The 14,098-nt window shown below is 30.9% G+C and overlaps 2 protein-coding genes across 2 annotated transcripts; one reads left to right on the top strand and one right to left on the bottom strand.

The window, feature by feature from the left end:
* On the bottom strand, positions 1 to 6,459 carry LOC128160676 (metalloproteinase inhibitor 3-like). The gene is made up of 5 exons (XM_052824039.1): positions 6,339 to 6,459; positions 5,995 to 6,086; positions 980 to 1,085; positions 647 to 771; positions 1 to 260 (listed from the first exon to the last, which is right to left on the bottom strand). Exons 1-5 carry the CDS (start codon positions 6,448 to 6,450, stop codon positions 93 to 95), a joined length of 603 nt encoding a protein of 200 aa, XP_052679999.1. The 5' UTR covers positions 6,451 to 6,459; the 3' UTR covers positions 1 to 92.
* A 5,784-nt stretch (positions 6,460 to 12,243) lies between these two features.
* On the top strand, positions 12,244 to 13,692 carry LOC128159219 (uncharacterized). Its single transcript, XM_052822286.1, has 3 exons — positions 12,244 to 12,463; positions 12,667 to 12,846; positions 13,472 to 13,692. Exons 1-3 carry the CDS (start codon positions 12,244 to 12,246, stop codon positions 13,690 to 13,692), a joined length of 621 nt encoding a protein of 206 aa, XP_052678246.1.
* The last annotated feature ends 406 nt before the right edge of the window (positions 13,693 to 14,098 follow it).

The raw sequence follows: 14,098 nt of genomic DNA, 5'->3' as shown, positions 1-14,098 counted from the left end.
TATAAAACAATTAATCAATCAAAATCGTTTTGTGATACTTCATTGTAAAAGTCACAGAGGCGTTACTCTGGAAGTTAGTCATAAATGTACTTCTACTTCCCTGGACTGTCTGCGCACTGATTCGAAAGCCAACGGCATCTTCTCCCATATTGGATGCAAGCATCATTTTGATAGAAGCAATTTTCGTTGTTGATGATCAAACATTCATTTCTCCCTGGAACTGTGCATGTAGGATCGTCCGTAAAACCGCAGTATCGGATCTGTCAATAACAGTTCATATCTATTCATGCCAAAAACTGATTACTGCTCATTTAAAAATAACGTACAAGAAGTTAACATCTGAAATGATTTCAATTAATGATAGCATCAGAGGGAAGAAGGTACAAAACAGTTTATTAGCAACATTTAACAACGCACTTTGATTTATATATCTATTTAGATTTTTGCCTTACTGCAGTATAGTTTTATTTATACCATGATCAAAGCAATGTTTAAATTATGTACTTAATTGTTTTATAAAAACGAAAACAATAATACTTTTTTACCATAGGTGATATTTGGTAATAGACAAAACTGAATTGTTGGTCTAACAATCTAATTCTTATTTCAAAATATTTCTCTTTTTTTTAATATTTGGTAGACTTACATTACAGGAGCAATTGTTTCTGTAATAGCCGAAGTTTAAAGCATTTCTTTGGAATTGATTGAGAGAAGACGTTTCACGGTTAAAGCTACACAAACTTGTGCGCCATCTGTTATTCTGGATTGATCCTAACACATGAAAAAAATAACAAACATTTAAAAAGAAACCCTGTTCGTAACGGAAGATCAAAATCGGGTTTTTTTATATAATTATATTGTTATTCTCTTTGCTGTACAATGTATTTTTAATTACGACTAAAGCTTTAAAGTCGTGTCAGCAGTAATTGAATTTAAAGAATAAATAAAATTAGAAACATTTTTAGGACAATCTCATTACCGCTAATGATGTATTCACGGCCAATCACAAAGGATGCGCCACAGGATGCAGATTGGGAGGCGGTATATATACTTTGTACAGGAGGTCTTATGGGATATTGTCTTCTCTGCAAAAAGTCATGTAAAAATATAAGCATTGCAAGTCAGTGCAAACAGTAGCATCGAATTAAGTTAGATTTTTCAAAGAGATCTAGACACAATTTGATGACAAAATGATAAACAACCGCTTCAATGTGTTCATAAATGATATTATCAGCAAAAAAAATTGATTGAAACGCATTCCAACAAAACTCATTTGTAAACAATATCAAGACTCGAGCTATGTATACACGGCAATGAATTTTAATTTGTGTATCTTGCTCTTATCATAATATTATAGTTCCAAATTTGGACACAGCATTAAATATACCCATTATTACCATTTTGGATATTGGAAGTGGAAAAATAAACTTTTTCTCAAATCGTATCTAAGTCCCTTTAAAATTCAACTCGAATGTTTGCTTAACTTAGCTTTGTCTTAATTTAGTGCGACATTTTAAAAAGTAAAACATGATTTTGCAAATTATTTTTTTGATATGCATTAAAAATATTTTTATAAAATCGGTGAAACAAAATAACTTCGGAACCATTAATTCTCATTGATTGATGGGACCGAGAAATACATTTTGATATACTTAGGTGCAGCTACATGTACATAGCATACAATCTTGAATTCGTACGAGTCATATATTTTTTTTTTTTTTGTTAAATGACTCAGAAATGATGAAACGTTTGTATGTATAGTTTTATTTCATCAGGAAAAACCATTTAAAAGAGAACTAAAAATGGCAATACGGAAGTAGTCCACATTAAAAGGAACATTCAAAACAATGTGTGCGATGTTTGCACTTGTTAACAAGTCTTGTAAACAAAATGATGATACATCACAACTTGTTTTGAACTCTTTCGAAAAAGTATAAACCTTATTTTTTTTAAATGTTGTGGAATTTTTTTTTCATGGTATTGCAACTCTACTCTCGTTGTGTTAACGTAGATTGGCATTAATCATGAACAACAATTTTTTGTTTAAAAAAAAATTAAAAACTTAAAATCTGATAATGTGCTTTAAAAAGAAATGTGATGTACAATTAGGCAATAGAAAGAACCATAATTATTCAATGAGGTCAAATTTATGCTCCTACCCTCCCCCCCCCCCCCCCTCTTTAAACAAATCTAAAAAAAAACATCATATCAAATAGATTGATTTATCAAACTTAAAACTAGTTATTTCAGATACAGAAATACAAAAAGAAGTTTTTCAACATCCATCATTACATGTGATTTTATGACGTCACGTAAATAGACGGTTACCCGCATTTTCTGAAAATCACGAAAATCAGTTTTCTTTATATTCAACAGTAAAAAGAAAGGTGCGCAATATGGCTCCAATTTTTTTTTCACAAGAATGATTGTTCCTGTTATTTTGCACAACATAGCAAAATAAAAGATGCTGGAGCAAGCATGCTCTCGACGGTTTTTATTTTCCTTAAAAAAATTATAGTAAATATCCAATTTGATTAAAACACGTACTTTTGTGAATCTAGCTCATTCAAGATATATATTATTCCAATATCACATCGAAGAAACTTTTTTTACAAACTTGAAACGAACATCTTTTAATCCATCTGAAAGAAAATTTCTAAGACTCAATTCATAACTTTGAAATTTTGGCGCATGGAAACATTTAATCCTACAGGTAGTCTTCTAGTGTTGCTCAAAGTGTTTCAGTTATCAAAAGATGAAGTTATTTAAAGCATTCCAATATGTTTATGAAAATGTGGAAACAATGTCAGCACAATAACATGGGGAATGTTTCAACATTGAAATTTTTTTTGATAATGATATATAGGTAAAAAAAGGGGTTTCTAGTCTTGCTCGCAAAGTAAGTTGCCTCGCATGACTTCTACATATTACCCCTTTGCAAGACCCGTACAAAATGTATCATTCTCAATTCCCTTGATATCAAACATGAAGAGCTGCCAAATTACAGCTTTAATTCTTTCTTTCTTTTTATTCGCATAGCCAGCTCATCTCATGTATCTTGTACCCATTTTAACCTCTGAGTGGAAAGAGTGCCCCATTAGAGTAAAGTAACTTGCCGAATAATGAGTAAAACGTTTGACAAATGTGCATGCATAAAAATTTAAGCGCATGAAAAGGTTTATAGTTTATAAACATTTCGTCCGCTGATTACGGGCAACAGGTTAATATATGTACATGTATCACTTTGGTTCCTCTACATGTGCTGACGCATGCCGACGAATAGTAAGAAGAGACTTGTATGTTCAGTGTATATTTACATTCAGTGTATATTTCCTGGAAATCTGCGACGTTCAATTTTTTCGAGGACACTTTGCCAATTCATGGGCCATGAACACAAAAAATTAAAAGAATTTATGTGTTTTGGGTATATTTATTTTTTTAGCAAGATTAAATGAAACGTTCCATATTACATAACCAATTTGATATGTACTTTTGAAAATATTTAAATTTTATCTACTCCTTAAAAAAAGGTTTTCTCAACACAGTTTCTGGCACTATATTCTAAGTCGCAAAAGCAAACTAAATAACGTTAATATGGCTGTTCCATGTATGTTTCATATTCCTGAATCAGAGCGTATGAAATGGTTTAACAGCGACAATACAAATATATTTCAAACAAATAGACATCAGTATGAATATAAATATAAGCATTGAATGCTTATTATTTTGGATGTTGTTGGTCCTGTAACACACCGAGCGGTGGGGACAAATTTTCTCACCACCCTAACGCGAGGTATTAAATTTGTTTGCATTGAATAGTGTGTTACAGGACCGACGACATCTAAAAATAAGCATTCAGTGCTTAAATAGATAGCAGGAATATTTATTCTTTTTCTGACATTCAGTTGTGAGTATAATGTATTCTGATTAATATTCTGATTAAAGTATCTTCTAAATGTTCAGACCTGTTTTAATGTTTACAATAACTCAGAATGTTACCTTAATGAAGTCTATTACATGCGTTTACATCTAGATGTCACAGATAATATGTTCATGTAAAGTTGCTTAGATCAAATAGGTGTATCACAATTAATCATGCCTTATATAAAAGCATATTTTCATAACACTACATAATAATTATGAGCATCAAATGATATCTCAAACGCGTTCTTTAAAAAAATATGTTTTACATGCATTGTCCTATTATAGTTGTTGTGAAACAGTTTCTCGTGCGTCAGCTGTCAGAGTTAAAGCAAAGTATGCATGCACTTTTTAGTACGCCTTGTTTGTAATATTTTCTGTTATGTCTGCCAAAGTATTTAATGAATACAAACGTTTTGTCACACTTTTTGAATGTTGAAGCGTAAAAGGCCTTTAAATTTGAAATTTCATCGAACAATCACAATTACGTTAATTAGCGTTGTATGCATATACAGTAATCATCGCAAGAGATTTTTTTCAGTAGAAATATTTTTTTTAAAAAAATGAATTGAGAGATGGCAAAATAAAAGTAATGTGTAATCTTTACAAAGCTACTCCAGTAGTTCTACACTTTTATTAACATATTGCATAACCATTTTATTAGTAAATTTTACAAGCAACAAATAGTCCACACTTTATAGGAATTGGATTGAGGGAAATTATAATAAACTCTGACAGATGCATTGCATGAAATAAGATTTTTTTCTTTCAATTCTTTTAATTTTCCCATCGTCAATTGTCCGTACTTATGTAGCAATACGTATACCTTCACCTGCATATTGATTTTTCGTCTCTCAGTTGATTCAATACGCAATGTCATATTCACTTAAGAGCAATTTTGAAATGAGGCAATTGATAAAACAAGATTGTCAACAGTCTCGATTGCAGTCATCATTTCGTACGTTATATGGTCAATAAAACGATCATGTCCACAAATAAAATTTATCTCTATGTCAAATGCTGACAGAGGTTTTTCATACTTCTTGTTATGTCATTAGTAATCATAAAATTGTCTACTGATTTTTTTTCCGTTTTTGCCGATTACGACAAGAAGCACTCGCTGGGTGTGGCCGGTAAGCAGAGGATATATCACTCCTTCATTGAACCTGATTCTATCTCTAACTTTTCTAAAGGTCCGTGTATTCTCAGCTCCTATTTTATATTTTTCCTTTTAACTTTTGATAATGAACACTATTCGTGATCACCACAATTCTTTTTGTTCAAACATGTGTTTAATTTAGGTTTTTTTCCGACAATATTTGTAACCAAAATCAAATACTCTATTTCTATAGACTTTTAAACAATTATAATATTGCTGGAAGTTTCAGAAGTGTCGAGTTTATATTTTAAGAATAAAAATAGTATGTCTAGGTTCTAGAATAATATATCTTATTATGACATGCTTAAAAAACCATATATCAGTTACAGCAATCAAATAAACAAGAGTTTGACAAAATCTATTGCATGAAAAAAAGGTCAAGATCAAGTAAATGAAAGGTGCCTACTTTATGAAATTCAATATATGAATTCTTTTATGGTGCTTCATGGCAATATCTTTGTTTCATATGGTGTACCGGGGATTAATTTTTTGGTAAACACAATGAAATATCTTGTTTTAAACAACATGTAAAATAAAGGAAAAAAGTAACAACTATCGGAGTTTTGTCCATTTTTTACTAATGATAATAATCTAGATTGCCTTCAGTCTCGCCAAAAGCGATAATAAACAAGCCCTTGGCCTCCTCTTTAAAATGATGTCAAATTGAATATAGGTACCGGGATAACTTTTCCCGTGATAAAGTATAGAATGTCAAAATATTGTTTTATTTTCTACATAATTCCTTTAAAGCCGTAAAATACGGGAAAAGATTCCAAAATCAATTAAGACGTCATAATGGTTATATCACCAAAAAGACAGTCTGGAATCATTTACTAGATCTTGACCTTAAACTATCGTTAATTTGCTCTAAAGTACACTTTAATGAAATGGGCAAATTATTTTTTTAACAATACCTTGTAATTCTGACGTATCAGCACTGTGTAGAATACATTCTCAAATTCTGTACTGTCAGTTACCGTCCGCCTCAAAATCCTTGCTCTGACCACTAAAATCATTGATATTCAAACGCTTAGAATTAACTTTGATATGAATAGAAATTTTCCTAGCATTTTCAGTTTTGTAACATCTACATTGTTATCAATAATTATTTCAAGTTGTAAATGGAAAGGTTTTAAGGAAATTTTCTAATTTTCAAAATGAAATGACCATCAAGATAAAGAAATTATCTCTTAATCAATATTTTAAGACCATTTAGAAAATTTCTTTACCCAACCTAAAAAAGACATTTTATTCTTACCGAAATCTGAGTTACAAAACTGTTCTTGTGGATGAGTCCGTGCACAAGTACAAGCTTCGTTATAGGTAAAGACGCAAACCAAAACGACGCAAATAATCGCTAGTCTTTTCATCTCGGTTGTTGTGTAGGAAATAAATGTATGATTGGACTCATCATATTAATAAACATTTTAAAGACATTTTTCGGAAAACCTAATGACAAGGTAAATGCAGAAGCTAAAGGTCGAAAACATCAATTTTAACAAAATCGGTCGACTGTAACGAGAGTTTTCTCTTACAGGTGATGAAATATTTATACAATGTATTTTTGTTATTTATTGCAAACGCGACGTAGAGTGAATTTTTCAATACAATTGTTGGTATACAGGACTTGTCTTCTTTTATTTTTTACATCGATTTTTCAATCCCAGATATTACTTTTCTTTTTTCTCTAAGAAAGGACCGTTAAACCATTTTTTTAAACAATGTCTTTACATTAAAATGCCGGTATCTATTTGCATTCATTATAGCATGGAATGTGTTTATTGAATTGTTTACGGAACGATTGCAAATTAATCATAAAGACCTAGATCTTTTGTCCATATAAAACAGTTTTCATGAAAATAAATCATGTTCACCTTTAAACTCCCACTCATACATAAAGTCACATATCTCTTTTTTTTAATAATGAACCAATTTCTGCAATAAAAAAAACACACAGCAGTTTATGCACTAGACAGTTTCATGTACTTTATTAATTCTAATTACTTGCAAAATATTTTTTATTTACGCAAGGTGCATGTAAATATGTTCTGTTTTTTTTAATTTATTGTATTTGTTTGGTTATTTTTACGTCTAAAGAAAACGCATGCAATTAGTATCAATTTTGAGATATTCGGTCAATTTGAGTAGAAAAGTTTTATTTTTGCTTAATCTATTATAAGTGTATTTCAAAATCAAAATGTTATCATCTTCCAAGTCAAAATGCCCTGCTTATAATAACTTAAAAAGGTTTCTTTCTGTAAAATATTTAAGATATTTGTTGGTAAAGATGATAAGGAATATATTCATCATAATCATCATAATAATCTTTGAATTGCTCAATATGGTCACCTATCCCATATAACAAGGGGTATACAGGGCATTATGGCCGGATGTTTTGAGAATTGCATTGCCCCATTGCGATGTCCGAGATAATAAGTGACAGACGCACATGTTCTAAACAATGGCTTCGATAAGGCCGCAAAAAGAAAATAAAGAAATACAGTATTTTAAACTGATCTTCTTTTTTACTTTGTTTCCAATTTACGTTTTCGAAAAGTCATGCATACGAAGTAATCAAAATACATATAGAGTCCTTTTGGAAAATTTGTTGTAAAAATCATTATTATGAGTCATACAATAAACTATGGATCAATCTTGTTACTACACATATAATGTTCTAATGACTTTTGGAAGGCAATCTGGAATAAGAGACCACCTGTCTTAAGTGGCCACTTTCAATGTTTCCCCTAAATTAGCCTCTTAAAACAGGATTGATTGTATATATGATTTTAGCAATTTTTGTGACTAGCTTTTGTGCAGGTTTCACTAGTGTTCGATTTCAAACACGGAGGTAATTTTTAAAAAACTGTGTACCTTGCAAAAAAAATGTGCCTGCGTCGTTTTATTAATTTTTTACGTCAGACAACGCACGAAATATAATCAAATTGGTGGAGAAGACCTTTTTCGCCAAGAAATTGCTTAAGCAATAACTATACGATGGAATGGGGCCAAAAGCTTCAGTTAATCGGAGTTTATTTACTGAACTTGAATTAAAACAAAGGGGCTAAATATCAGATATATTTTACATACAAACTATGTAAAATATATACATACTTTACATTCAACAGGTCTAATACATATATACAGAATGTATGTTTCACAGTAAGTTTACCTTTGGGAAGAAATAACTCGATTTCTTCATTAAAAAAAATCAGGAATAGAAATATCATGTAACTGTTGCAATTGTGAACTTGATAAGTGTTACATGTTAAATAATAATGTTAATTTCTTGAATTGTTCTATATTGTAATAGTTAACACTTTATCTCTGTTTTCGTTGACCCAGTAACAATGAATTAATTATTTTTGTGAACTTCATGATGTTACATGTTAGAGCTTGAATTGTTCTATATTTTAATAGCTTACACTTAATCGATGGTTTTCTGGACCCACTTACAGTAAATTGATTTTTGTTGTTTTAACTTACCTAGTAATACATGTTAGAGAAACAACAAAACTTTATGATTAACGCGATTACTTCAATTTTCCTATCGTCAACTTTCCTCACTTATGTAGCAATATACCTTCATCACCTGCATATGGTGTTTTTGTCTTTCAGTAAATTCGATACGCAAGGGCATGCTCTTCGTATGAACAGTTTCTAAGGCGAGGTAAGCAACTAACAAACAAGTTGATAAAACAGGACTATCAACAGTCTCATTTGAAGTCATCTTTTTGCAAGGTCTTTGGTCGATACAACGACCTAGTCAGCAAATGCAATCTTCCACTGGGTCGCATGCTGACTGACGTTTTTCATACTAGTTGTTAAACCAACATTTTCATACTAGTTTTTAGACCATAATTAATCACCAAATTGTCTACTAACTTTTCCGGATTTTTTTTCCGATTACGACAAAGAGTACACAGTGGGTGTGACTAGTCAGCAGACGATGTTCACTCCTCCTAGGCACCTGATCCTTCCTATCTTTTTGGAGGTCTGTGTTGCTCTGCTTTGAATTTATATTTCGTTTTATGGATTTGACAGTTTGTTATTGTCATAATTTTATTAATGTTACAAGTTAGTTTTTGAATTGTTCTATATTGTAATCCTTTACAAATAATCGATGATTTTGTAGACCCAGTAACAGTGATTTCATTCCAGGTTTGTGAACTTGATTAGTGTTACATGATACATACTTATGTTAAGTTCTTAAATTGTTCTGTATTGTAATAGTTAACTCTAAATCGATGTTTTTGTAGACCCAGTAACAGTGAATTCATTTTTTGGTTTTTTGAAATTGATAAGTGTTCATGTTAGAGCTTGAATTGTTTTATATTGTTATAGTTAACACTTAATCGATAATTTTGTGGACCCAGTTACAATGAATTCATTTCTGGTTTGTGAACTTCATTAATGTTAAATGTTTAACACTAATTGTAATTGTTTGAATTGTTCTGCATTGTAATAGTTAACACTTAATCAATGTTTTTGTAAACCCAGTAACAGTTAATCTATTTCTGGGTTGTGAACTTGACTAGTGTTACATGTTAGAGGTCGAATTGTTCTATTGTAATAATTAACACTTAATCGATGATTGAGTAAACCCAGTAACAGTGAACAATTTCTGGTTGGTAAACCTAAATAGTGTTACATGTAAAAGCTTGGATTTTTCTTTGTTGTAATGGTTAGCATTTAATCGATGATTTTATAGACCGAGTAACAGTGAATTCATTTTGGTGTGTGAACTTCACTGAATCAAAATATATAATTACTCTAGCATGTCTTGCAGGAACTCCTGTAACTCAAGAATAATATGTTTTAAATTGGGCTGAAATTTGCAAAGATTCAGAAGTTTTGAAAAGTAAAAACGTAAAATGTTTAAAGATAAACGGACAGACAGGCGAAAGCCGGACAAAGATAAACAGAAACGTCACTTACATGTATACACTCAAAGTTCAGTATACCAAAAATATGCAGATAGTTTTAAAATCTATTTATTGGCAAAGTGACATTGTGTGGCAATACTTGTTGATTAACCTTAGTGCAATCAAACCTTTAAATCTATACTTTATGTAATAGTTAGATTATATTTAGTAAAATATTTGCTAAAAAGAAGGGGCAGAGGAAGAAAAGCGATAGAACCTCTTTTTAATCGCGTAAATTTTACATTATATGATATAATTTACTTAAGACATAACCCACTTTTTCATTGGTTGATCAAAAGTTCTGCGCCAATCAAATATCGTATCTCTTTTGCTTACAGCACTCTTAGTTGTTAATCGAAATGTGACGTCGTGGTGAATTTCTTCACGATTAAAAAGACCACAGAATAGGATTTTTAGCGACTGTTGATTGGATGAAAACATTTTCCTGCAGTTTTTGTTGAGTTGCATTCAATATTAAGCCTTGAATTATAATCTTCCTGATACTAATTGTTGAAAATCCCATTCTTTTTTCATTGTTTTATGTCCAAAATGCCGCCATTGATCTTTGAAAATCAATACGTAAACTGAAATCAAAGCTGCTTTATATTACAAAGAAAGGTGCAACATCAAAGGATTTTTTTATTTTTAGATTAAAGTAAAGTATTCATAAAGAACAACAAATAGAATAATACATATGTTGAGATTGCATAAGTTGTTTCACTAGAGCAATATCTAGAAGAAAATTAGAAAACGGCCCAAAATACTATTCATTTCCATTTCTACCTAGTATTATCAAACTTTAGGAGACTTAGACGTTTCATGTTACCTTGTATTATTAGATCTAACCAAGGTCAAATATGGAGAAAATTTTGCCCTAAGTTTTTAAAAAAGAATCAAACACATTTACTCAATTTTACTTAAACTGATAAAGATAAAAGTTGAAAGCTTTTGGAGAAAATACTAAAGAACCTTAAAAAGTTGTACGGGGTTTAGCTTTAATGGTATCCATTACGAATGACCTAAACCAGCCTATACATGTAGAAAGGAGCATACATGTGAATTCTTTGTGTGGTCAAGTTCTTAATTAAACTAAATCAGAAGAAAAGGTGTCTGTTTTATTTCTTTATATACGACTTTTCAGTCCACATAAGGTAGCCGGTTATATGACAGTAAAGAGGAAAAGTGGCCCACTACATCAAAATAATTTCAACTATCAGTCAAGAATTATTTAATTACGAGAGAAAGATAATACAAGTAAAATAGGCCAAAAATGTGTGAAATTGAATTTTAAGAAAATATTGTTTCAACAATAAGTTTAGTAAATGTGAAAAAAGCCTACAAAACTAAGATATAAACTCGTGATATACCGTTCATAAACCAACTGAGCCACTAAGCTATGATGAAAATAAAACAAAAGGATAGATAAAATGTATATGTTATAGCATAATCTATAATTTCATTTATAATTAATTTCAATTGGACTTCAAAAGGAGAAAACAAAAATCTACTTTAATAACAATATTTTTGAACATACTAAATGTAATTATAGGCTGTATATGATTTAAAGCAGTTTGTAAAAAGGAGTGTTTGTTTTTTTGTTTGTTTGTTTTTTTTTGTTTTTTTTTTTTTTGGGGGGGGGGGGGTCTTTTTTAAGTTATATAAATGTCGGGTTAGAATCCGATGCATCTTTTTGATAAAATAAAAATATGATAATGATATAATTAAACGTATACATCTATAACATGATGTAAGAGAGACTGGGCTATATTGCACAATACAAAACAAAGAAACTTTTTTTTTTAAAAATAATACACTTAACATCTCTTCTGCTCGAAATAGCGTATTATAATCTTTCTTGATAATTAAAAATGCAAAAATGTTTTTTAATTTTACCTCTGTCGACATCTTTCTAATTTTTCTTCCATTTCTTAAAATCTTATTTTGGTTGAAATATTTTCTGAATATACCTGTTACTATTCGCAATTAGCGGCCATCGCGTTAACCAATCGGCAACCTAGGCAAGATATAAATCTTGCTTTCGATGACGAACGGAACCTAACGCGCAGGTCGCTCACTACACGGTCGTTTAAAATATAAGTGGAAAATTATGAAAAAGGAAAACTTTAAGACCGTCTTTTATCTTAATTAAAAAGTCATGCAGTTCGTCTCAGTGATATTTTGCTGATCGGTTCTATGATGTCTATGCTTACCGAACAAAATAATTTGGAAGCTGCTTTCATGCAGTATTTTGATATGGAATTTCGTGTTCCAGATAAAGACCCTTTATTTAATGGAACAATTTCATTTATGCAATGTATGGTTTTCTGTTTATCTATGCCATCGTGTCTGTCTGTGTTTGTGTCCAATAGAGAAACTTGTACAGGGTACCACTTTACACATCACTATAAAGCTGGACTACAGTTTTTGAATTCCAGTGAGGAAACATATTTCTTCAAAGGTAATACCTTAAAATAACAATTGATCTTATCTTATTTAATGATTAAAAAAATGTATTTTTGGACATTTGTTTGAACTCTGAGGAGATTGGTACTACAGGCGTGTATTTGAATATTGAATACTAGTAATTAACTATTGTTATAATCAAACCAATTTTCGTTTTGATATCGTGCTAAATCAGTATAGGGTTAACCTTCTTTACAGAACATAAATGTAACACACCTGGTTACACCTGGAATTCAACACACCAGTATTGTTACAAGTATCATACTACTGGAAAAAAATATGAAGAAGCTAGAACAGCGTGTAGTCAAGACGATCCTAGAAGTCATTTATTTCTTGTGGACTCAGAAAGTGCCATCGTGTTTTTACAACATATAGTTGGTAAGTTACTTATTTTAATTCTTATAAAAAAAAAAAACCTTTTCCAGGAAACTTAATGTATTGTGAGACAAGATTTGTGCTACCTCGATCGCATTATTTTTAAAGGGGCATTATTACGATTTTTGTCATATAACTCGACGACTTACACTCCATTTTTGTTAAACATTAGAGATATCGTCTTAATGCATTAATAAAAAAAATTGAAAAAAAAAAATTAAAAAAGCAAAACCTTTTGTGGTTTAACTACGGGAAGGTAAAGTTTTTAAATCATTTAAAACAGATGTAATGCATACATTGTATTTGCTTTTTTGTGTGTGTTTTTTTCTCTTGATTTGTTTGTTTGTTTTTTTGTAAATAAAATTAAACATTATTATAAGGAGACAGTTTATAATTGCTTTTTATTACCTTTTTAATTAATGTCAAAAATGTCATTAGATTAATCAAAATGTTAACAAAGTTAGGTTTGATTTCTGTTTAATCTTGAAATGGCCTTTCAGCGAGGCACACACTCGATTTTTTTTCTGATTTTTTTTTAATTTAATGTTATTTTTTGTCAAAGAAAAATAGCAAAATACACACCAAATTAGAATGATGATAAATTCATGATATTTATTTTTATCACCAGATCTTTATGGTAATAAACTGTACTTACAAGGAATGAGAAAAGACGCGTCCTCGCCTTTCCTTAACGACTTTGGTGGAGCAATACCATTTTTCCTATGGAATGAAAATGAACCAGAATCTCATTCTGAAAGTATTTACTTACGTACAAGTTTCTCAAATTCAACGCTAATGGAGGTCTCACGAGGAGAAATCTATAGAAAATTTCTGTGTTACATTATGTAGCAAACATGCAGTTTGCTTATTTAATATTGCAGATATTGACGGGGTTTAGGGGCAACAGCAATAACTGATAACTTGGTTATTTACGCTGCAGGTTAAGCACGCTTCTTCTATAGTCAAACTATGCGTCCAAGTATTACGTGTGCGGATGCGTGAAATACCACTCCAAAAGTTTTAGATTTTTACTGTACGCAGTTTTAGGCTTACCGCGTAACTAGTGTAAATTTGCCCAACGAGTAAAGAACCATTTTTACAGTATGTTAAGCCCCAATCAGGCGAATTGTTGCCTGACGCAGACCAGAGGACAATTATATTCATCCCCGGGGGGGGGGGGGGGGACATAAACAGTGTTGCCAGAAAACATTTTGTTTTGTGAAAAGAAAAATGAAACAAGAGGCCCAGGGGCCAC

This window comes from Crassostrea angulata, chromosome 8 (assembly GCF_025612915.1).
Source record: "Crassostrea angulata isolate pt1a10 chromosome 8, ASM2561291v2, whole genome shotgun sequence".
NCBI lineage: Eukaryota > Metazoa > Mollusca > Bivalvia > Ostreida > Ostreidae > Magallana > Magallana angulata.
Note: the sequence above shows the minus strand (reverse complement) of the source record. Positions and strands in the feature narration are given on the sequence as shown.

Bases quoted from the DNA above. Each gene is read 5' to 3' on its own strand.
- LOC128159219 (XM_052822286.1), top strand. From the start codon at position 12,244: ATGCAGTATTTTGATATGGAATTTCGTGTTCCAGATAAAGACCCTTTA. The intron at 12,464-12,666 runs GTAATACCTTAA...CCTTCTTTACAG, and splicing joins GGAAACATATTTCTTCAAAG to AACATAAATGTAACACACCT. The intron at 12,847-13,471 runs GTAAGTTACTTA...TTTTATCACCAG, and splicing joins GTTTTTACAACATATAGTTG to ATCTTTATGGTAATAAACTG.
- LOC128160676 (XM_052824039.1), bottom strand. From the start codon at position 6,450: ATGAAAAGACTAGCGATTATTTGCGTCGTTTTGGTTTGCGTCTTTACC. The intron at 6,087-6,338 runs GTAAGAATAAAA...CAATGATTTTAG, and splicing joins GTTTTGTAACTCAGATTTCG to TGGTCAGAGCAAGGATTTTG. The intron at 1,086-5,994 runs GTATTGTTAAAA...GACTTTTTGCAG, and splicing joins TGATACGTCAGAATTACAAG to AGAAGACAATATCCCATAAG.